Source organism: Glarea lozoyensis (assembly GCF_000409485.1).
Source record: "Glarea lozoyensis ATCC 20868 chromosome Unknown GLAREA15, whole genome shotgun sequence".
Lineage (NCBI taxonomy): Eukaryota > Fungi > Ascomycota > Leotiomycetes > Helotiales > Helotiaceae > Glarea > Glarea lozoyensis.
Window position 1 is genome coordinate 1,336,794 of NW_007360989.1, and position 23,270 is coordinate 1,360,063.

Here is a 23,270-nt window from a genome sequence, read left to right on the forward strand (position 1 = left end):
CTTCCTTACAAAGGTCAATACATCTCATTTTCACACACCAATCCGCCATCTGATCGTCACTCGGTTAATTGTAAAGCTACGGCACTAACAAATTTCGAACTAAACACGTTACTACTAGTTCGTCGTAGGTAGCTGGAGGTATAAAATATATGGCCCAAAACTTCCTTATACATAATTTGATATATGCTAGTCAAACCAAGTAGAGGGAGTCATAAACCACCGAGGAAGTACCTAGGTACTACCGATCTAATTATTGGGTGTGCCGAAGGCTTTTACCGTCGAAGTCTTATCCCAAAAAAAAATCGGCGTACAATTTTCTTACAGGGGTAGACAAGATACTCTACGTCCTAAGTAAGTAAAGTGCACGGCAAAAGGAAGTGCTAGTCACAGACTATACTTTATCTTCCAACCCCTGCAGCAAAAGTTGTACGCCGTACAAGTTTCGAGCAGGGGTCGACATGAGGCCCTCAAGTAGAATATGGCAAAAGGACGGGAAGTACCTCATTTTCGAACTCCTGCAGGAAATTTTGTACGGCGTACAAGTTCTATACAGGGGTTGACGCATATATATCATCCCACCTGGTCCCCCACACAATTTTAAGAATCATACAGTTAACATAACACAGCTACTTCGACTGGATGTGCCTCGAAATTTGGCAAGTTAAAGTTGCACCGAGGGTACACATGTAAACAAAACTAGAAATACGTAAAAACAGCTGGCAACCAACTTATAAAGATCGAGTTTAGGTTTTCGCTAAAGCTTATAATCTTTGCTTGCATTAGAGCTTGTCCCCTAAAAGAGTGGTATAGTCCTTAACACGGTCTACGGATTATGGATAAAAGGTAGAAGAACTGATAGCCGGTCATCTTTGTGTCAGTAGCACTATTCTTTCCATTGCAGGAGGCAACCGAATGTTAACACCTTTCGACATAATCACATTATTCCTAAATTTCTACCGATGGATAAAGGAAAGTTATGTATATCGTATCGGAGACGCTACTTACGTGTTTGCAATAATACCTAGAAAGCACAAGATGTGAGAGTAACAGAGTATATCATGATCTAAATCCTTTCATCCAAGAGGTCAGTTGCTTCCTCTTTGATTGCTTCAAGTCATCACGGTACTTTGCTTTCGATGATCCAGTCAAACTCAATGCTGACGTGGTTTCCAGCGCCCTGGAAAGCTGCATGACCTCTGGGGGAATGTCGTCACCCAGTGACATACACATATGTTCTTTAATATCATATATCAGACGTTGTACTGAGTACAAATGGCCATCAACCTGGATGTTGACCTGTGGATTTGCTCCACCATTTAGCATACATGCCAGGATTCTGAGCACTTCAGCCTGCTCAGGCCACGCATCGTCACGGATTAGCTGACCTCTTGCATACGACAAGGCTTGCTGCCAAGGGCTTTTCAGATCGTACACTAAATTTGGGTCGTTGCCTGAGTTGAGAAGTAGCTCAACGGTTGTGTATTGCGGCACCGTAATATGCCGGCGAGACCAGTCCCTCGGAATAGCGTAATGCAGGAGGGATGTCTTATCTCCAGGTGAGCTGTTTCTGGTCTGCACTGGTTTGCTACTCAGGTAACTTGTCAACCCGAACATGGCAGCAATCGGCAAAAAGGATTTGGCTTCTGGCAGTTTCTGTACTTGGGTCCATCCTCGGTTCCAGGGTGTCTTTCCCACCATCCACGCAGGCTTCTTGCTTGGCATCATTCGATCTAAATACTCCAGCACTTCTGCTGGCACTTGGAGAATCGCCTTTTCAGCTTCATGAGCATGGATGATGGCACCAAGTGAGATGTCCCATTCCCACGATCTGGATTGATCTTGATGAATTTGATTTAGACCCAGCTGGAGAACGTAAGACCGAACAACAAAGACGTCCGGGTTGAATGTAGAAGGAGAGGCATACGAGAGAAGGTTTTCCCAAACGGAGGGCTGCAAAAGGTAATCGTGAGCCGTTCGGTGGAGAAAGTGTATCTTAGAATGAGGACCCGGAGACCTCGCATGCCACACCTCTACCAACCCAGCACACCTAGCAGTCAGCTGAAACTCGGTATCATCGCAATGAGATGAGATAAGTGACGGCGTCCAAGCTTGAATTATTACGAGATCTAGATCGTCGTTCATCGCCAAACACAAACCTAGGATGGAAAGCGTCCACGAGTGCTCACTGTCTTCAGTTACTGTTCCTTCAACTGCCTTCTCTTTTTCCTCGCCGACGCGTTTAGCCTGGTCCGTGAAGGTGAAAACATCGCCTTCAATGGAAAGCTGTTGTGCTCTTCTTAAAACCTGAAAAGCCTTCGACGCCCACGGGAGATATTCGGGTTCAATCATGTCAAGAAGATGGTCATACAGAGGCTCTAGCTCGCGTGGCACACGACGTAGTCGTGATTGCAAGTCCGGCATTGAGTCGCGATTTCGGATCCCATGCAGCAGAGATCTGGCGACAAGGACTACCCATAGAAATACGCCGTCAGCCTTTTCAACGATTTCCTGTATAAACTCCATAGTCGACACAGGATCACGGGCGGCCAATCTTTGGAATGCGCTATTACCGGCCAGAACTTGTTGAACGTACAGTTCTATGTCTGGTCGTGAGAGATCTTGCAATTTCAAACATGGAAAATCTCGAAAGCATTCCTCAAAGACAACCCATGGCCGGCTCGAAACACACACCTTGACATTCGTGGACGTGATGCCTTTGAAAAGCTCAGAGACTTCCTCATGATCTCCATCGAACTCGTCAAGGCCGTCGATGAACAGGCACAACTTTAGAGGTACGATCTCCTGATTGACCAGAATCCTGAAAGAATCCTTGAGTGATCGTAAACTCCAGGACTCATTCACAAAGCCAGCTTTGTCAGACACTACACTAGTGTAGGTCCGACACCATAACGAAGGCAATACAACAGGTATCAAGTCCGGTTGCTGGTTGAGAACTTCAAATAAAAGCGCACGTAGTAGGCCTTGTTGTGACTTCTGCTCCCGAGTCCCGGCAACCCAGAAGAAGAAGGAGCCAATGTAGAGCGGAGTCTCAGAGGACCATTCGCTCAATAGGTGACGAGTTCTGGGATCTTCATATATAAACTTCATTAGAGTCGATTTCCCAGATCCTGCTTTCCCCTTCACCCAGTATACGCTTTCTCCATGCTGGAGCCACTCTGAAAAGTTAGACCACGGCAGTTGCTCGTCTGTGGTCTTGTCAAATATCCAATCGAAGGTCTTTTGATAAGCCTCTGCAACTTCCTCGAAACGCTGCGTCATTGTAGCAAAATGCAAATCTTCAAGTATCTTGTTGCCGACTAATTTGCGGGTCTTGACTTCCTCATCGTATGGAATTGCCTGGACTTCAACATTTGGCACGATCTGTCGATTACCAATGCTAGCAATGATCTCACGGGTTCGGCGATGTTCTTGATTATTATTAATCTCGAGTCGGCAAAGTAACTTGGTTAATGTGGAAGTCTCCTCAAGACTAGAGGGCCGGTTTGCTGCAGAACTACTGTTTGCAGCTAAAGCAGAGATGATATACTGCGTCTGTCGATCGAGATTGTCAAATCTTTCTGTCACTTTGAGTGAGAATAGATCGAAATTTTGCCTAGAAAGGTTAGAATGAACCCCCGGCTCACAATGAAATGCTTCACCTTAACGAATACAGAACCCTCTGGTCCAGAGTATCCTTCAATGCCCTCAACTTGGTATTCATGCCCTGCAATTCATCTTGATTCCACGCACTTTTCACTGCTTGGAAAAGACTGCTCCATGCTCGGTGAGGGCCTCTGAGATTCTCATTGATTTTCAAGCTTTCAAGCCTCCGTAGAAGTTCCAAGGTTAAAGCTCTGGCACTATCCAGCACTGGTATGAAGCCTTCCTCAAAATCTTGCTCCTTGGAGACGGGAGTGCAAGAAAAGTCATAAATTCTTAGAGTTGGGGGTTCAATCTTGAAGAGGACATCTCGAAGGTCTGAAATAACGAGCTCCAGTTCTTCATTTACTGATAGCGATCCAGACGTAGATTTATAAAGATCCCGGGCTCCCAAGATCAATTTGGTTCCGAAATCCACAAATTGGATGACAGTCCCAGCGAGAGAGAACGCTGTGAGAGGGTCCATGGCAAGCGGTGACGGGTCATCGCTACATTTGCGTATTTCATTTGCTGCGTAGCTTCACAACGTATGGCCTAATTTGACGGCCTCTGTCTCGTTGTGAAGTTCCGGCCGCAATACGATTATACGATTATGTTGAGGTTCGTGACAACTCGCGCCGTGAGGTTGCTTTTTCTCAGCCTCAGCCCCTTGCCATTTTAAAAGCGATGCTTTCACGTGCCGCAAGCATAAAGCAGCATCATGTATCAACTTTTTTAGGGTGCTCCCAGTGTTAAAATCAAGCGCTAGGATGTACTTAGTGAATGCAGTCTAGAAGTATATTTATTGTGAGGTATATAGGTCGAGAGACAGGAATTTATTAAACTAAAAAAATACTAAGAAAATAACATATAGCTAATTATAGAATAGACGCTTATTTTAAGTTTAAAAAGAAACCTTAAACTTTATAGATAGTAAAAGTGAGGGGTTCATTTTCTAATAGATTCGGCTGTCCGATTCTGATTCCTCGACCTTAAATTGTAGGTCATCTTCCCTCAACGGTGAGGTTGTAATAACTATATTACAACCCTCGAACACGATGGTATGTACTACTAAGAGCAACCAAAAGATACAACACTTAAACAAAGTAATGAGTCGTTAAGGGCAGACACTGAATATATAATTAGCCTAAATATAGGCACTATTTACCATATCAAAAACACGCAATCGAGCACACAACGTAACAGCCAAAGATCTGCAAAGTGTATAAATCGATGTATGCATTATAATTACCTATGACTTTCTGATACTGGAGCACTGGTCGTACAAGCTACATCTCCCCCTTTTGGCTGTGGCGCCGCCACCTAGGCTCGAGCACATGATAACTTCATAATTTGCAAACGTATGTTAACACATGTTCATATCACATCATACCATCCAGCCATAATTCATTAGGTCCCATTATGTTCTTCGGAATTGCACCACTTGTATGGCTTTCCTTTACTAAACCCCACACAGCTGACAGATGCATAATGCAAGTCTTAGCCGAGTGACTCGAGTCGCAGCGGGTTTCTCCATCGCTTGAATATATGGCTTTTATGGCTTTAAGTAGACCTCGTCTATTGGACTCTCTTTGCGCATTTTGAATTCGTGTTGTCACAAATTCTAATAGGGCTGACGTGACTGGGACTATTCTGCCGGTTTTTCCAATAACAGATATCAAATACGAGTCAAAAGAAACGCTTTTCCAGCTGAACTTATATTCTGTGATCGTCGTGCAATACTTCAATCTTCAGTTTATGGCTGTGGCTACCCATTCTTCTATAAAGCGATCATTTCCCGCTCTCAATATTGTGTTTCTTTCTTAACTTTCAGACAACTTTAACATTTTGACTGTTGCCACCAAATCCCAGAACCCCAGGTATTTCACGAAAAATACAGCCAATTGAACAATCAAGTCGTGATCCACCTCATAATCATGGCGATAAAACAGGCAGCATGGACACACGGCCTCGGTGTAGAACTCGAATTCTCATCTTGGACCGCCTTCCGCCAGGGTTTCTTTACGACAGTCCGCCCCTCCGCCGAGAGCAAATTTGGATGGGTTCATTTTGTGATTCCCACACCAGTTATTGTTGACGGTACGCGATTGAGGGCCGAGTCTGCTATGGTACGATTCTCTACTGGCTCAGGTGCTAAGATCACCAACTTCCACGTATATGGCGGCGAGACCAAGATCGCAAATTATAATGGACTCTCTCTGTCTGGAAATCTGCAATTCGTGAGGGAAGCGGTGCCCAATAGCCATCGGGTTTTGTGGGGGACAGCCATCTCTTTGGGCGTGCAGTTCACTGGTGCCGGACCGAATGACTTCATCCAGTTCATCTCTGCGGGCATAGATTTCTATGCTCAGAGAAATATCTATCTTAAGGTAAGCAATACCTAAAACTTACCAGAAAAGTTCGGGTCTCAGTTGTTTAACAAAACTTAGATCCCATGCAAACCAGAAGTCAACTATTTCATAACAGAATTAGTCAGCTCAAGTGACATCGTGGTGGAAGCATGAATACTCTCTCAATAGGTTGAAATTGGAGATACTCTACATTTATAGTTTCCAGCTTTCATACTTCTTGGCTCCGGGCTTACCTGGACGATTCGGCTGAGATTCTTTCTCACTATTTTTAGCTGCTATTATTCGAGAATACCAAGGCATGCAACCCAATTTATGTCATGACAGCTGACACAATACCAACTTTGTTATTTCTTTTCTATTCTCCATGCATGAAAGAGTTTGATGACATACAGTGCAAAAATTCTCATTACACCTAGAGACAGTGACAGGCGTACCCAGGAGCTCTCGTTACTTTCTAGATCTGCTCTTCTCAGACAGACCCACACCAACCAGCTTTAATAGACCCTGGGGTGTCTTGAAGATGTGCATGTAACCTCGCTCCCGCTCAACGTATCCTTTCCTACGGTTACGCACATATAGTCCTGAGAGTGATAGTTTCGTTTTCATCAAAAATCCCATATAAATACAGTTGGAAACTCCCCCAAATGACATTCTATAAATCATTACAGCATAAATGCCTTTACGAAAACAGGCTGAGCAAAACTTTGAATTTCCCCGAACCACTATTGTGAATGAAGAGACTTCCGACGCTCACTTCTTCAAGGAAATTCACACCTTTTGATGGCATTAATCGACAACGACCCTCCAGGGGTATCAGGCTTCAGCGTCTAGCTAGGCTGATGAGGCGTTCTATTCCTACAAACCGGTTGCAGTCTTTGCGAAAGCTGCGGCATCTCCCGCATCTCTAGAATACTAAAACGTGTCAATTGATGGGTCTTTAACAGCTGGATTAAGATGACTTACAACCAAGTGTGCTGCAAGAATCGTAGCCCCACCCTGGCAAATATTGTCGGTCGCATTACAGAAGACCTTTGTCTTTGCAGCCCCAACGCTTCCGACAGCTTTTCCATTGTCTGGATCTCCAAAGATAATCGCTGCGCTAACTTTTGAAGCGCTAGCACCAAGCATATCAGCCGCATTATGTACAAGTTGACCTACCAAATAGTTAATATCCAGAGTGTTTCCAAGTTTTTTTTATAACTTACCTCCTTGGCTGTAACCACTCATCACAATCTTTGTATCTGGACACTTTGCCAACGTCTGCGTAACCAATTGGGCCATCTTTGCACTTCCCGTCTTATCACCGCCTGCCAGGAATCCCGGGATGTCTGCTGGATATTCAACTCCTTGAACCGCGACTTGTCCTGCTCCCATCGCTGAGTCAAGAGCGTTGAAGAATGGAGGGCCAGTCAGTGTTCCGACATTTCCTGTTTCTGTCGTGCCTCTCGCGAAAATGACCGTCATCGCTTTGCATCCAGAAGCATTCGTTAGATCATTTCGAGTGTCTCCCGCGGCACGAGGGACAGCGACTGGGCTTGCGCTGACAAGTGATAGTGACAGGACAAAGAGTGTAAGAAATGGAGGCATGATTGTTGTATATGGTAGTTGGTACAAGTAACTGAAAGCAATCCTCTTATTATGAGCTGGCTTTATCAGTATAGAAAGAGATGATGTGTGAATGAGAGTCAAGTACATTCCTAGAGCAGGACGATATGTTCAATATATAGACATTGTCTAAAGCCAAGTTAAAACCGCACAGCTGGAGTGTGACAACAAGATCCATGCCAATGACCTCAAATAAGGACGGAAATAGGCCAATCGTATGTGGTAGGCATAAAGCTTCTGACAGAATCCGGGAATACTATGGAAACTTTTCCACAGAAGACAGGAACTGCAAGATCAGATGGGTGCAAAAGTAATCAATTTCCTAGAAATACTGCTATACGACAAAAATGATGGTTGCGATTGGAGAAAAGATGAGACGTTAAGTAATGGTGAAGCAACGCCAATAAACGAACGTGCCAAGGGTACACCCAGTCGCAAAGCATCGTGGGGTACTAGATGATCTGTTCACGCAAAAGGTTCGAAACAACCTCAGGAACGAGGAACATTGTGAAACAGATGACTGCCGAATTGGTCGGGCTAAGTATTTGAGTATTTCTGAAGCCGAGGTAATGAGGATGTTTAGATGATGAGAACCGAAGAAGCAAAATGGAAGTCGATGAAACGGAAAGACCTCCGTTAAGCGAGCACGTGCTCAGGAGGTCGAAGGAGGCTAAGCCTGTTTCATCTCCCGTGGCCTGTGCACGCACCACTCTCCTTGGTGTTTGTCGCGACTTCTGCTATTCTTCAAAGATCATCACACAACGATGTACTCGTTTTTTTCTTATCAACAATTTCAGCTTCTTTACTTCTTTCTCCACAAAGTGACCGCATTCACAGTCCTATCAATCGAAGGCTGCAGTACTGTAGCAGTTTCCTAGCACTGCGACTGCAATCTATTTCAAGGTGTATTTCTCAAAGGTTTGCCTACATCACTAAAGCACGCGATTATATCACCGGAAAACACATTCATTCGTCACACGCTGCGCTCGAACAGGCCAATCTGTGCAGATCAAAAGCCTAAATGGAAGATGTCAACCTAGCTAAGCGAGCTGGCTTGATTACTCCATGCACCGAAACTGACATTTTAATAAACTCTATTACAGAATTGGTGATTGCCACGCCGAGATTCCTACTTTCATCCTCTAATACGACTCAAAACTCGTTAGTCGAAGAACAACAAAAGAGGTGATCTACATGGCAAGCTGATTTGACAAATTTGGTTTCCAGAAAATAATTTACTTAGCATTAGAGAAAAGCTTCATGGACAGCGTAACCAAGTCAAAGTGTTAACCACAACAAATGAGATAGTCTGTACATTATCATCTCCTGCGTGACGGAAAACCCGTTGTGGGTCCCTTTGCTCAGCGGTGACAAAGGTGTGCAATTGTAAGATAAAGTTATAGCTCTTTAGTATGTTTTAGTCGTTCTATAAGAGTATTCTGATCAAGTGAATGAATGGACATCAATATATAAAAGTCATACTCTCCACAAGCGAGAGAAAGTCAAGAGACCTTGCTGGTGGGTCCTTTAACGCGCTACGTTTCTCGGAACGGGCCGATTTAGTGGGCGATCATCGTGGAATCGTGACGGGTCCAGCTCTTTGTTATGGTCTTTTGATGATTTACTTAGTAACTTTTTTGATTAATTGACCAGATAAACGTGTGTTAGAATAGACATTGGTTCAATTCTTTTTGGTAGTCGCCCGAGGCGGATATTATGTTTTATGATGTGAGATGCAACAACTAAACATTGAATACAGTTCATATTTTGGGTATCTTTCTTCCCATCCAGGCAATCAAAAGTCAATCCCAGCGCCCTCAGAGTCTATACCAGCACATTACTTACAGATTTCAACGAAAAACACACCAGACCCAACCCCGGACAAAAACAAACGCCGCTTTGTGCTATCCCTTGAAATTCAGGAGACCATTTTATCATACCAAGTCATCCTCGCCTCTGATGCTTCGCCACCACTCACTCTGTTGCACAAGTTCTCCTTCCTCACCACCCAAAAAATCCCAGTATTTCTTCAAAAACCACAAATTGGCCTCCCAACTACGAACATCCCACGGTGTGCCCGTAGATACAGATCCAGTGGAAGCATCCCGATCCCGTTTCCCGATACCTGCTCCACCCCAACACTTCAGCCCAGTGAGCAGATCTTCGAAAAATTGTTCTTCGTCAAAATTGGCTTGATTCATGATCAAATTCTTCCGAAGAGTCGGAAACGGTAGGATGTCTATACAAGCGGCGTGTTGAACAGTAATCTGTTCGATATTCGGGCGTAGATTTGGTTTCAGTGTCTTGAACAATTTCTGGACAGAGGAAATCGTGTTTGCTCGAGACACGTAATCAGATGAAGCTGCACTGGCTCGGAAGAAAGGTGAAGAGTCTTCGTTACAAGCTACCTCTTCTGTGATGCCAATGTACATCCCAAGAGATTGCATCGCGGCTAGAATACATATTGTTTCAATACGAAGATTGTTGACGTACGGATTGGGGGTCTCGGGCCTCCGGCCCATATTGATTATTCTGATTTGGCCGCGTTCAAAGTGGGCTGGGCTTGGAGAACCAACCTGAACATGAGCGCTAGAGCAACCGCAGTTGATGGTAGTCGTCCATTCTGAGCAGTTTTCATCGTCATGTTTCTCACGGATGAGAAGAGTGGGATCAAAATGAGTGGTAGAATCCCAGTCACTTAGCTCTGATGGGGTTACATCTGAGTGCGAAGGGAGATCCGCTTCTGGAGTCGCAACTGATGAGCTGGCGATTGAGACATCTGATACATGGCAAGGCTGGACGGTGGGCTCAATAAGTTGATCGCGGTTCTTATCGATCGAGCATCTCGTGGCAATAACATTCGGTGAGCTTGTGCTTACAGCCGCAGGTGTTTCAGCGACACGGCTCTGTGTGGATGCTGCAAGTGCTTCAAGACGCTGGAGGCGCTCACGAAGCTTTTCTCCTAGGTGGACGTCAACACAAGGCATCCGGAAACGTTTTCATTCATTCATGGTATGATTGTTCACATGCAATCAGCCAAGTGGTTGGAAAGTGTGCACTAACTGTACTTTCGTTGTGCTTGAACGTTTTGTTGGCGTCTCTTTTCCAGGTCACGTCGTACAGGTTTCCGCTTTTCGGCTCTCGCTCTTCCACTCTGTTGATCTAAATCTCGCGCTTGGGAAGACATGGGATGGGCGTAGAAGGATGTATTATTGAATACTTGTGCATGGTGAGAGAAACAGATTCCAGGTTGGTGGAGTACGTGGCTGTAGCTAGGCTAGGTCAGCGGGGAAACATCGGCAGCTGGCTGACATCAGCCACTTCTTTTCGTCAGCTGACATGCACCATGCTGACCCGTAATTTATTTTGTGATGGTCAATAAAATCAACCCGTCAACTGTCTAAGTCGTTTTATCCTTCATCTTCCCATTAACTGTTTAAACACATCCTCTCTCCCCTAAACGATGTTTGTATGAATTTCCCCGCCGCCCATCCGAGTGAGTTAAGGTTATTTGCGTTGCCCAAAGCATGCAGCTGCCAAGGACCAAAACATGCTCAGGACCCTGTGAACACGAGTGGCAAGCAACGACTTTTGGCGGCTGAGAGCCAGCCTGGAAATTATGTACATGTCTGAAACGGCGAGCAGAGATTGAAGCGGATGGCTTCTGCGGCCAGTAAGGCTAACGACCCAGGCAAAGTTGTGTAAGGTTACGGTTGGGTTGGCAAGGCGTCACGATGGCTGAACAACACAACCTCTTTCTTTGCGGCTCCGCTATCCTGCCATTCACTAGGAATACCTATCTTGGAAAAATACTACCTAATTCACTGCGATAACAGGGGTGGAGACCTCTTATAAGTAGCACACCGATGCTACCCATCATTACTTCTGCCTACATCCTCGGTGAGCATGAGCCAGTAACATCGGTCTCCCACAACCATAAAATTTCGCAAGGCTGCGGTAGTACGAGATCAATTCATAATATCGCGACTTGTCGCACAGCTAGGAAATTGCATTTATCTGAGGTAGGGACTATTTTCCCACGCTCCAGCCGTTACCACAAGGCATCTAATCATTCTTTTAGAAAGACTTACCACAATAGTCGGTACAATGTCACTTCCCAAGAATGATTCGAGCGGGTTCAATGATGGACGACGTGGCAGACAACTACGACCCTCAGCGTCTCAAAATGAACAAGAACCGAAGTCAAAGAAGAAAAAGGTTCCACAAGAAATTGTAACCAACATATGGACCTCATTCGCTGCGCCGAGTTTTAGCAAAGTGATGACAATACTTCCGCCAAAGGCTGCGAACTCGGCGAAAGTGAAGCCCTCAACAACAGTAGACAAAAGTAACATCTTGGTTTCTGAAGGCTTCGAGCTCGCCGCCGAGGAATGCAGGTCAAGGGTGAGGAAGCTTATCAAAGAGTCCAAAAGAGTCAACACGCGGTATCGGGATGCAGAGTTCGATATAGACTGGGATCTCAGATATAAAAAGGCTGATTTTCTGAATGGTCTGGTGAAAAAGCCGTTCGATATCAAATCCTCGAGTTCCACAGCTCCTAAGGCGGTGAAACGCGTGCATGAAATTTTTGAAGAGCCAACTTTTTTGAAAAATGTTCTTCCCTCGGACGTCAGGCAAGGCCGTGTAGGGGATTGCTGGTTAATGGCCAGCCTGACGGCTTTAGCAAGCATGGAAAATGGCATTCAAAGGTTATGTGTCGAGTACGACACGAAAGTCGGCATATACGGCTTTGTGTTTTTCCGTGATGGCGAGTGGATTGTCTCCATCATAGATGATAAGCTGTATCTAAAGTCTCCAGATTGGGATTCCCTCTCAGCTGAGCGAACCCTACTTGAGCGGTCCGAGGTAGACGATATTGAAGCAGAATATCGGAAGACGTACCAAACTGGCTCGCAAGCTCTTGCCTTCGCGCGTTGTCTTGACAAAAACGAAACATGGCTGCCGTTGTTAGAGAAAGCCTACGCAAAATCTCATGGCGATTATGGTTCTTTGAAAGGAGGCTGGAGCGGAGAGGGATCTGAAGATCTAACAGGGGGCGTCACGACCGAATTTCTCTCCTCCGATATCTTGGATATTGACGACTTTTGGACTAATGAGCTTATGAAGGTCAACAAAGAGTTTCTGTTCGGATGTTCCACAGGCTTATTTGATGGCGGTTACGGCTCCAGAGACGGAATAACAGAAGGCCACGCTTATGTTATCATGGATGCTCGCGAATTGTCCACGGGGGAGCGCCTCCTCAAGCTTCGGAACCCTTGGGGGAAGGGAAATACGGGTAACTGGCATGGTGCTTGGTCAGACGGGAGTAAGGAGCTTACTGTGGACGCACAGAAAGAGCTAGATCATAAGTTTGGAAACGATAGCGTCTTTTGGATCTCATACCCCGACTTCCTACGAAAATACCAGCACTTTGACAGAACGAGACTATTCATGGATTCTCCTGACTGGCGACTGAGTCAAAAATGGGTCAGTGTTGAAGTACCATGGAAATCCGAGTTTAAACAGATGTTTCACATTGTTTTGAAGAAGGACTCACCAGTTGTTATCGTTCTTAATGAACTTGACGAGAGATACTTTGCTGGTTTAGAAGGACAGTATGATTTCAGGCTTCAATTTCGTCTTCACGATGTGAATACTCTCGACGAGGAAGATTTCATTGTCAGAAGCCACGGGAATTATCTGATGCTTCGGAGTGTGGCCACTGAACTCATAAGTCTCTCTGCAGGTACTTATTCGGTCTCGGTGATGATCGTTGCTGAGAGAATGAAATCGCAATTCACTGTGGAAGAGATTATCAAGGAACAATGCGAAAACAAGGGCGATAATGACAAGTTAGCTCAAGTTGGCGCATCTTACGATTTAGCTCATAGCAAAGTAACAGCACACCTTGAAAATCAAGCATCCGCTCAGCTGGCGCAAGCTAAAGCTGATGCTCGAGCTCTTCGGGATTCAGCGCGCAAGAGAATTTGGGAGAAAAGACATCTGTTAAGAAAGATGAGCAAGAAGCAAGCTAAGAAAAACAAGAAGAAGCAATGGAAGAAAAGCAACGAGATTCGTGAGGCTTACAATGCCAAAATGGACGCTGAGCCTAAAGATGTGGGTGTCCAGACAGAGAATACCGAAGAGCTACAAGAAATCAAGATGGAAGATAAGTCATCGCAGACGATGGCGCCAGAGGAGCTCACAGCAGAGGTCGATAAGCTCGCTGAGTTTGTTCCTCAGGAAATATCAGACCAACCCGAAATTGCAGTTTCCGACTCAAGTAAAGATTCTCCTAACACACCTGAACCCACAAAAGGCACTCCTGCCGTCACCACTACTGAGACAACTTCTGCCACCACGACTAAGACTGCTTCCGCTACTCTGATGACCAATGAACAGAACTGTACCCAGCATGTGAATTATGCAGCTACGCCTGAATATTCAGACGACGCTTCGGAAGGGGCGTCAAGTGCCAGTCCAGTGTCTGAAATCGAAGACCTATACAGCGATGATGAAGCGGCTTATGCGGCTTTGTTTCCCAAACCCGCCAATGAAAAACCGGGCACAGATCCGAAGTCAAAGCCGGCTGATGATGATGATGACATTGAGCCTTGGAACGCAGTTTGTGTCGTCGGTTTTAGAGTTTACAGTAAAGACGAGCAATTGGAGATCAGACTTTGGGAGCCTGACTTTAATGGGATAAAGAAGGAGCCTGTTGGTGAGGAATTTCAAGGCGATGATGAGGGCTGTGAAGGTGATGATGAAGATGAGAGTGAGATTTGTGGAAAGAATGCCTCCAAAGGTCAGAAGAGTAAGCAACCGACGACTGACACGAAGACGCAAAGTTCGACTGTCGAAGTGAAGACTGAAGTGACGGTAGTCGAAACGAAAACTCGAGAGCTTATGATCAATACCAAGATACAAGACCCGATTGTTGACATGGAGGCGCAAGCACCAGCAATTGACGCAAAGAATCAAGAACCGACTGCCGACACGAACGCAAGCGAAGCGGCGAACGGCACGAAGACAGAAGAATTGACGTCCGAAACAAAAGTAGCAGAAACGGCGGCTGGCACGGAAACTCAGGAGTCCGCAGTTGATACTAAAACTCAAGAACCGTCTACCGACACTAAAACAGGCGAAGCGGAGGCCGATAAGAAGTCACAAGAATCAACTGTTGATACCAAGAAGCAAGAACCAACCACCGACACAAAGACCGAAGACCCGACGACTGACACCAGCACGCCAGAATCGACCGTCGACAAGGCGACCCCGGTCACAGAAGACGACAAGAAGACAGGAGACGCGGCGACTGAGACGAAAACCAAAGTCATTGCGTTTCCAGACAATGCAGAGACACCGCCAGAGGAAGATACGGTAGCGCAGACTTCCAATGAAGTGACAGAGCCTCCTAAAGATGAAGATGAACTGTCAAAGGAAGATTCGCAATCCGACTCGGCTGAACGTCGCGACTCAACAGAAAGTCCAACAGATTTCGTTGTGGTTGCTGCTGAGGGTGAGTAGATTTTGAAACTTAGCCTCAAAAGCAAGGGATAAGCTGGCTTGCTTGGACCAATACTACTCGATTCAACGCCAGTCGACCCATCTGATAGCTGTCGATGCTCATCGGTCGTATGCTGTTCCGCCTTACTCCAACCGACTTGCAGTCATCTGATTTAGCACGCTCAACGACAGTCCAATCCTACTCTTTCGATTTCATGCTCTATACTATCCAATCCCGTTGAAGCATATCATGTTCGACTCTACCTCCATCAACCCTATTTTGTTCGGCCTGACCACATTCAACACGACGTCAATCAATTTAACTTCATCTGACCGTACTTCTCTGTTCAACATCTGATCTCTTTAACAGTTTGACCTTTGTATCAACCACGACAGCCAATCAATTCTCGAACTCAGGCCCAGGCTTCAAACCGGTTTCACACCAATCTCATTCGCAGGCTTCAACAACCTCCCGCCCCCTTCCCCCACTCCACTTACACTTCTCCCATTCCAATAATTCGGATATAGTTTCAACATCTGTAATTGACGGGAGAAGATCTTTTTATTTTGGATAACAAGCCATTGAGCTTCAATATGTTGACAGGATATAACATGATTCAGGATATTAAATAGTAGCAAATAATTATTAGAGAAGATAGTTGAGAAAGATAGTTAGGAATATTTGATAGATAGATAGTTTGGAATATACGAAGGTGTAAATTACATGTGTGCTATATGTTCTCGTGCGTTGATGTGTGAGAACTGCTAACAATGCTGTTGACGTGAGGTGACAAAGAAGAGACGATCATCAATCCGTACTCAGCCAAAAAGGATCATAACAGTATAGCTCCCCTGTCTTCGTCCAAAACTTGACGGTAAACGATAAATGTGACTAACAACTACATGGTAAGTCTTTTTCATATACATTGTCGAAGTGGTAGAAAAAGGTAGACTGTAAAGTGAATGCAGAGGTAGTGGGCTGTATTAAATAGTAGTATTGAATATAAGTCGATGTATTGTTACCCGATGGTTTTCAAGGTCTTTACTCTACAATTAACAAATCGGCTTTAAAATATGAAAGTTGCAAATCCACAATGGCAACTTCAACATTAACTTTCCTAACCGCCTGAAATCTCAACAGTGAATGATATCAGAAATCCAGCGCAAAAAGGATCGAACATTCACACCGACAAAGTCACTGATTTGGTTATTATTGTCATATATTCCTCTAATCTTAAGGTAACAAAATCATCGAAGCCATCTTAGCTATCTATATATGCTACCTCCACTCGCCGCAAAGCTGCTAAATAACTACTCATCCTAACATCTCTTACTTTTTACAATTCAACTCCACCCCTACAAATCAAGCAAGACTAAATGGACCGGAATAGAACATCAGGTTAAAGCAAAAGCAATATCTAAACAACTCCCTTACCAACCACCATGATTACTAGCCCCACCAGTCGGCCCAGTATTATCATTACCACCACCCCAACTACCAGCAGAGACGGCCGTATCATTCTGCCAAGGTTTGGAATTATTGTTGTTGTCATTCCATCCTCCGCCTGAGTTGTTATTGCCGTTGTCATTGCCCCAGCCTCCACCACCAGAATTCTGGTTATTGTTGTCATTACCAGAACTCTGAGCTGCAGACATATCACCCCAAGGTGCAGGTGTAGGAAGGCCGCCCCAGTTGTTACCGGATGACTGTTGAGGATTGGAATTATGGTTATTAACGTTGTGGGGTCCGAAGTTGTTATTGGAATTTTGATTGTTGCCCCATGGACTGCCTCCGCCCCCTCCAGGGTGGTTGTTATTATTGCCTCCGAAATTGTTGTTAGGGCTGTTGGGTGGAGGATTTCCAAGTGACCTGTGGAAGTTCTGGTTGTTTGAGTTGTGGTTATTTCCCCAAGATCCTCCATTGCCGCCACCGCTTCCGTTCGGTTGATTGTTGCCATTCCAGTTACTACCTGCCGCAGGGCTGTTTGGATGATTACTACTTGGTTTGTTGAAATTCTGGCCGCCAAAGTTATGGTTACTGCCACCCCAATTGCTTCCTCCTGCGTTGTTATTGCCATTGTTGTTGGAATTATTGTTGACGTTCTGTCCACCAGAGTTTGCATTGTGGTCATTACTGTTCCAGTCATTCCCGCTGGAGTTGTTGTTGCCATTAGCATTCCACTCGTTCCCACCGGGGTTGTCGTTACCACCAGAGTTGTTATTGCCACTGCTATTCCACTCATTTCCCCCGGAATTCTGCTGGTTAGAGTTACCACTCCAATCTCCTCCCCCACCCGAGTTGTTATTATCATTGTTGCCAGATGAATCGTTCCATCCTCCGCCTCCAGAATTGTTGTTGTTATTCGACTCATCATTACCCCAACCACCGCCACCAGAGTTGTCGTTATTTCCCCAGTCTCCTCCAGCGTTGTTGTTGTTAGATGAATCGTTGAAATTCTGCTGTTGAGAGTTCTCTCCCCATCCTCCACCGGTATTGTTATTGTCTCCACCCCACTCATTACCTGATTGATTGTTGTTATGATTGTTAGAGTCATTGAAATTTTGATTGCTGCCGTTTGAATTCCAAGGGTTCGTTGGACCCAAAGAACCTTGCTGTGGAGTGTTGTGTTGATTGTTTTGAGGGCCGTTGGTGTTTTGGTTTTGCCATGGAGAATTGTTTCCACCATGAAAGCTGCCCGAAGAGTTGTTGTTTCTTTGATTCTGGTTTCCGCCGTTTCCGTTACCGAAGCTTGGAGCAGAAGAATTGTGGTTATTACCAGGAGTCTGTTGATTGTTAGCGGGGCCTGAGTTCCAGTCATTTCCAGAGTTGGTAGTATTGCCATTTGAGTTCTGATTCCAACCTGACCCATTGTTGTCACTGTTCCAATTTTGCTGCCCAGAATTTTGTTGATTGCCATTTGAATTTGAATTCCAACCGGAGCCAGAATTGCCGTTGTTGAAAGCATTATTGTTTGAAGGACCTTCATTACCCCACGAACCAGGCATATTATTTGAAGACATGTTGTTCCCATTCATATAGTTAGCATCTTGAGCCATCGCACTTGGCCAGGCTGATGGTGGTGATGGTGGTGGCGGACCCGAGTTCCCTGCTTGAGGCGCATGGAAGTGAGAGTTGCTTCCGCCTCCCGTGAAATATCGCTGATTGTTACTGCCTGGGCCACTAAAATAGCGGTTGTTTGCCGCAGGAGAATTCTGGGGTTGGCTGAAGAGTCGCGGACCAGGAGTTGGGACAGGCGTGGGCATTGGCGGAGGGCCACCATGCACCTGTGCAGGACTCGGTCCAACGAACTGACCAGCATGTGGAGGGTAGGTACCAATAGGAATAGGAGGATGTGGAAGAATTGTCGCGTATGGATTACCATATTGAACGCCGTGATAGACTCGCAAAACCCCGGTTTTTGCGCAGAAGAAAGCATTCGGGCGTGGATCGGTCGGAGTCTCAATAACATCTTCGCGCAAGATGACTTCGGCTCTGGCCTGCTGTATGACTTGTGACTCCGGATTCTGCGCCATTGTGGCTAGCTCGTGTAGCTTCGCGCGAGGACGAGCAGAGTTGGACGTGTTTGGAAGGTCGTTGGATCGAACTCTGGAAATTTGCAATGTTGTTGTTTGGGGATGATGCGATTGTGTGCTTGGGTAAACTCCGTTGCCAGGTCTACCTGCGGTACCGTAGACGTGCGAAGTATAATATCGGTGCGCTTGGTTTTGCAGATGGTTATGGGGTGAATGGATCGAAGTTTTGTGGGTTGAGATAATTTGCGGACTTTGCGTTTTGTGGTGACTTTGCGTTTGGTCAGTCTTAGAGTTTTCCGGCCTCACTCCTTCACCTCTGTTTCTTAGCGTGTTTTCCTTGGTAATTGAGTCCATGCAATTGAGCTTCTTGGTCTCTTCCTTGCACCCACTACCCTTAGATGTATCGTTTCGCTTGAGGCATGGCTTCAGCTTCCGCTCTTCAGCAAGAAGCTCCAGCTTTTTGGTCAGCTGATCGGCCGATTCATTTTGTTTTGGGGCTTTCTTGTTCTGCTTCTCCGCTTGGCATGGCTTACTCGCTGGTACAAGATTGGCCTTTTTCATAACTGTAATTTCTGTCGTTCGAGATATAATCTCGCCGGAAGATGATGATGTTGAAGAATCATTTTCGGTATCTGAGATCTCTATGTTAATAATACGTGTTTGGGTGGATATCAGTTCAGTTGCCGAAGTCTTCGTTTCTGGTGTTTCCTTGGTCCCAGAATGGTTACACTCCTTCTTCTTCTTAGCCATATTGGCTACAACCGTCTTTTCGGTTAATTTGGGTTGGTTTCTTTCACTCCTCTTTTACATCCATTTGAGTCTGGCAGTGTAATAAGTTTTGATTCCTTCTTCGCGAGAGCTTTCGCTTTTGATGCTCTTGCGAGTGCGTGGACTTGAATTCCGGACACCCAATCTAATATCGACTCTGCATGGGCAGGATGCTTCACTCCCATAGTTTAACTAAAATATGATATCTGATTTTCCGGTTAGATTGTTGATAATCTCTGACACCTAGGCTGCTTACGAAATAATAATGGATAGGGCTGCTGCCAGATGTTTCAAGATGGCGGCCTTAATCCGGATACAGGAACGGATGATGTTTTCTGGATAGTGGTGTAAACGATTGACTGCCTCGTACGCCGCAGAAGGATAATTAATGGAGATAATAAGTATTAAAATTTCGAGAGTCCAGTCTACTGTAGGATACTTTTGGACTTAACGAAGGGTAGAACCTTGGTTTGATTTTGGGTCTCGACCAGATAGATCTATAAAGTGTCAATGGGTGATTTATCAAAACTGCCTGACAGTCAGAGCGAACATACATGCTCTCCATAACCCGACTTGAGTTGATCAAGATAGAAACATAACTGGTAGGGCTGGCAGAGTAACTTTATAGGACAGACAACAGCCCACGCTCAATCCATATGGTATTGATTTTTGAAAATGGTCTAATAGCTGTGATTCAAAAACATACAATACTGTATGTGTGAATCACTCGGAGTGGGCTATGTCAAGACAATCGCACGTCCCAGGTGATCCAAAATCTAGAACTAGTAAGCTTCATTCACATATGAGGGCGAAATGCTTACGATGTGACCGGAACATTCACGGTTTTCGGTATGGCGGATGATCAACGGTATATGTCGAACATTCTAACGAGACATCATTCGACATTCGACATTCGACAAAAGAGAAAGTAGACCACTTCAGTGCCTGCTGTATCCGGGATGTTGATTCGGAATCACCACTCTAATGCATCTGGGGCTCAAACACAAGTTGTTCAAAGGTAGTAATATACATAAACTTCGTGGAGTTCTTCTGGACGACCTCGACTATCGATCATCAAAAGTTTGAACACAGAGTCCGGATTTCAAAGATTTCGAAGTGAGAAGTCGGATTTGTTGACTTAGATAAGAATTCAGAAGTTGGGCTAAAGTGGGTCATGGATGCCCGATCGCTCCTTCCTCACCAGAAGCGAGGAGAGTGTCACGAGGAAACTCATGATGAACTTACTCAAAAAAGCTTGAAATCCTCTTCTGATGCTGCAAAACATTAAGATCTTCTATTTGATATTGGAATTCGACCATTGAGCCAGAATATGCCTAACCAACAGCTACCGATGCGTAGATGCATAATCCTCGGCCTGCGCTTGCAATATGGCTTCGAGCCCGCCAGCGCAATCGATTGGGGAGCCTTCAAAGCAACGCAGTCAGTGATGCGCATCGACTCGAGCCAGGGAAGGGCTGAGTGCCTTCATAGCACATAGCTGATCAAGATATCTTGATGCCAGCGGACGCATAACACATGTGTCGTGTCAAGCTCTACACAAAGCGATTTGGTCACCCGTAGCGTACAGTTGCTTTCCGGATCTGATGATCGATCGGTCAGTGGATCGTATAGTTCCCAGGTATGTGTTTTGATGTAAATCTCACGATGTACGCAGGTCGTTTATCCTGAAGTAAATCTCGGGAAGATGTTCGAGTATTGAAAATATGCCATCAGCAACATAATGTTTCAAAGCTTCGCACGTTCCTTGAACTCTTGATCGTTCCATCTTCGACTTATGACAGTTCCTCGCCAGTAACTCCATACCCCCAGCAAACCTCCAAGGGGTGGACAGAGAAGCAGTAACCACGCCCACCATCTAGGACTCCTCCCTTTCACGGTTTCCATTACCTTTTCGAGCTCTGTTCGCAATTCTTCTTTGCCTTCGTCATTCCACACGACTACTCCTCTCCCCGCTTCTTTCTCCATGAACTCAGCTCGCCTCGCCTTGTCTCTGACATCTCCTTGGCTCCGGACCCTGTTCTCTGCGTCTTCGGCACTTAGGTGTGGATCTCTTTCTCTCAACCTCTTCATCTGTATTGCTGGGTCCCGTACAGCAACGACGAGTACGATTCCGCATAACTTGTCGAGCCCGCTCTCGAACAGCAAAGGGACATCAAGGACCACCGCCCAATCACCCCTTAGATAGCACCTTAGCAGCTGTCTGTACATCTCCCACCTCACAGCTGGGTGTACGATTTCGTTCAAGACCTGTCTGTCCTTCTTCCTTTCCTCGCTATCTCCAAAGACACGTTTCCCTAAGGCTGGCCGATTTAATGGAGCTCCGTTTGGGAATTTCTTCGTGTCATAGTCGGACTCTGAGAGGAGGAGATCTGGAGTCGTAGGAAGGAAATGTGCGCATATTTTATTGTAGCCTGCTGTCCCAGGTTCTACGACTTTGCGCGCGAGGATGTCTGCGTCAATTATAGGAAGGGAGTAAGGTGGGGAGGAAAGGATAGAGGAGACCGTCGACTTTCCAGTCGCGATGGAACCGGTTAATCCTAAGAGAAGCATTGTAAGTCTTTGGGAAGAGCGAGCGAAGTGCAGCTCAGCGCGATCCCATAAAGAGGTCAAGTGAAATGAGGAATGTGAGCATGAGAGTGGAATGGTGTGAGGATCAACGCGTGGTTGCGATGATGCCATGCGACTTGCCGAGGGTCGGAACTTCTTCGGGGTTTTGAGATCACCCTGTTCTATGTCCATGTCCCTTCAAGAACATCCGTCACTCGTCACCAACAGAAGCTCAGTCTTGAGCACACAACAATACAGCAACTGGACAATTGACGCGTTATCATTCGCAATACGCAATGGCCTTCCGCATTTGCGCCCAAATACCCAAGAACTTACAATGTCAGCTAGCTTAAATTAGCTCGCCTAAAGACAGACGCTGTAATAGCTGCCTTAGTGCTTAAATCACTTTCCTAATTCTCTTCATTTGTATAACAAGTAAGAGCTACTCACGGTTATTGAGATCTTTTTACTTCATACATAACTGAAATAACCAGCCCTCCACATCTGTGCACTCCTCTAAAATAGTGTAAAACTAGACACATCTAGCGAATCATTGTCTAAGATTAAATGAGACTTTATCTTATTTGGTAAAGTTGCTATATAGGGTGGCGGCGGCGAAAGCTGGTTATTTCAGTCATGTACGAAGTAGATACTGAATAGAATATAGTAAGTCTTCCAAATAAGTAAGCTAAAGTTTCCGGTTGTCACTTGCTAATAATTTATAGTATTGCCAAAGAATTATGTTTCTGTCCTCGACATTGATGAAAAAATCAAAAACCAAAAAGGAAGAACAGAACTTAACGAGCAGTCCTATGCTTCTTTCATATCACTCTCCTATATATGAAGTATCCTCTAGGTATTCGGAGCCAAAAATATATGCCGAACCGGAAGCATTTTGCCGGACCGAACGCGCGGTTTCAGCGTCATGCCACGACTAATTTTATGATAATAATCAAAACTTTTGCCAGTAGAAAATTCTTACTTCAAGTTTGGAACACAATATGACTCGTTCAATTCATTCCCCTGGTCAGACCAACGACGATATGGATTTTGTGTCTTAGATCTTCTTGATATGGGCCAGATGCTTGTTTACAAGACTAACAACAGCTTTTGAGACTAGGTTTGATAGCACTTCGTTAACGACTGTGTTAAGACTCTATTTTGGGAAGATTAAAATGGAGATCGGCTAAAGAGGAGAATCACTGTCCCACTTGAAAGCTTGACAAACGTCTTTGAGCACCACGAAATTACGACTCAGTGGACACTCTGTGGGACGAA

The 23,270-nt window shown here is 45.3% G+C and overlaps 7 protein-coding genes across 7 annotated transcripts; 2 read left to right on the forward strand and 5 right to left on the reverse strand.

Annotated features, from left to right (window-relative positions):
- Nucleotides 1-1,056: 1,056 nt before the first annotated feature.
- GLAREA_06258 (P-loop containing nucleoside triphosphate hydrolase) lies at nucleotides 1,057-4,126 on the reverse strand (the record flags this gene model as incomplete). The annotated part of the gene is made up of 2 exons (XM_008081672.1): nucleotides 1,057-3,613; nucleotides 3,660-4,126. The coding sequence occupies 2 exons, from the start codon at nucleotides 4,124-4,126 to the stop codon at nucleotides 1,057-1,059; spliced, it is 3,024 nt and encodes a 1,007-aa protein (XP_008079863.1).
- A 1,450-nt stretch (nucleotides 4,127-5,576) lies between these two features.
- On the forward strand, nucleotides 5,577-6,164 carry GLAREA_06259 (uncharacterized protein; the record flags this gene model as incomplete). The annotated part of the gene is made up of 2 exons (XM_008081673.1): nucleotides 5,577-6,029; nucleotides 6,090-6,164. The coding sequence occupies 2 exons, from the start codon at nucleotides 5,577-5,579 to the stop codon at nucleotides 6,162-6,164; spliced, it is 528 nt and encodes a 175-aa protein (XP_008079864.1).
- A 702-nt stretch (nucleotides 6,165-6,866) lies between these two features.
- On the reverse strand, nucleotides 6,867-7,598 carry GLAREA_06260 (alpha/beta-Hydrolase; the record flags this gene model as incomplete). The annotated part of the gene is made up of 3 exons (XM_008081674.1): nucleotides 6,867-6,923; nucleotides 6,975-7,165; nucleotides 7,217-7,598. 3 exons carry the CDS (start codon nucleotides 7,596-7,598, stop codon nucleotides 6,867-6,869), a joined length of 630 nt encoding a protein of 209 aa, XP_008079865.1.
- Nucleotides 7,599-9,550: 1,952 nt separating this feature from the next.
- On the reverse strand, nucleotides 9,551-10,803 carry GLAREA_06261 (uncharacterized protein; the record flags this gene model as incomplete). The annotated part of the gene is made up of 2 exons (XM_008081675.1): nucleotides 9,551-10,578; nucleotides 10,680-10,803. The coding sequence occupies 2 exons, from the start codon at nucleotides 10,801-10,803 to the stop codon at nucleotides 9,551-9,553; spliced, it is 1,152 nt and encodes a 383-aa protein (XP_008079866.1).
- A 920-nt stretch (nucleotides 10,804-11,723) lies between these two features.
- GLAREA_06262 (Cysteine proteinase) lies at nucleotides 11,724-15,143 on the forward strand (the record flags this gene model as incomplete). Its single annotated transcript, XM_008081676.1, has 1 exon — nucleotides 11,724-15,143. One exon carries the CDS (start codon nucleotides 11,724-11,726, stop codon nucleotides 15,141-15,143), a length of 3,420 nt encoding a protein of 1,139 aa, XP_008079867.1.
- Nucleotides 15,144-16,553: 1,410 nt separating this feature from the next.
- On the reverse strand, nucleotides 16,554-19,406 carry GLAREA_06263 (uncharacterized protein; the record flags this gene model as incomplete). Its single annotated transcript, XM_008081677.1, has 1 exon — nucleotides 16,554-19,406. The coding sequence occupies one exon, from the start codon at nucleotides 19,404-19,406 to the stop codon at nucleotides 16,554-16,556; it is 2,853 nt and encodes a 950-aa protein (XP_008079868.1).
- A 1,764-nt stretch (nucleotides 19,407-21,170) lies between these two features.
- GLAREA_06264 (P-loop containing nucleoside triphosphate hydrolase) lies at nucleotides 21,171-22,184 on the reverse strand (the record flags this gene model as incomplete). The annotated part of the gene is made up of 1 exon (XM_008081678.1): nucleotides 21,171-22,184. The coding sequence occupies one exon, from the start codon at nucleotides 22,182-22,184 to the stop codon at nucleotides 21,171-21,173; it is 1,014 nt and encodes a 337-aa protein (XP_008079869.1).
- Nucleotides 22,185-23,270: the final 1,086 nt, after the last annotated feature.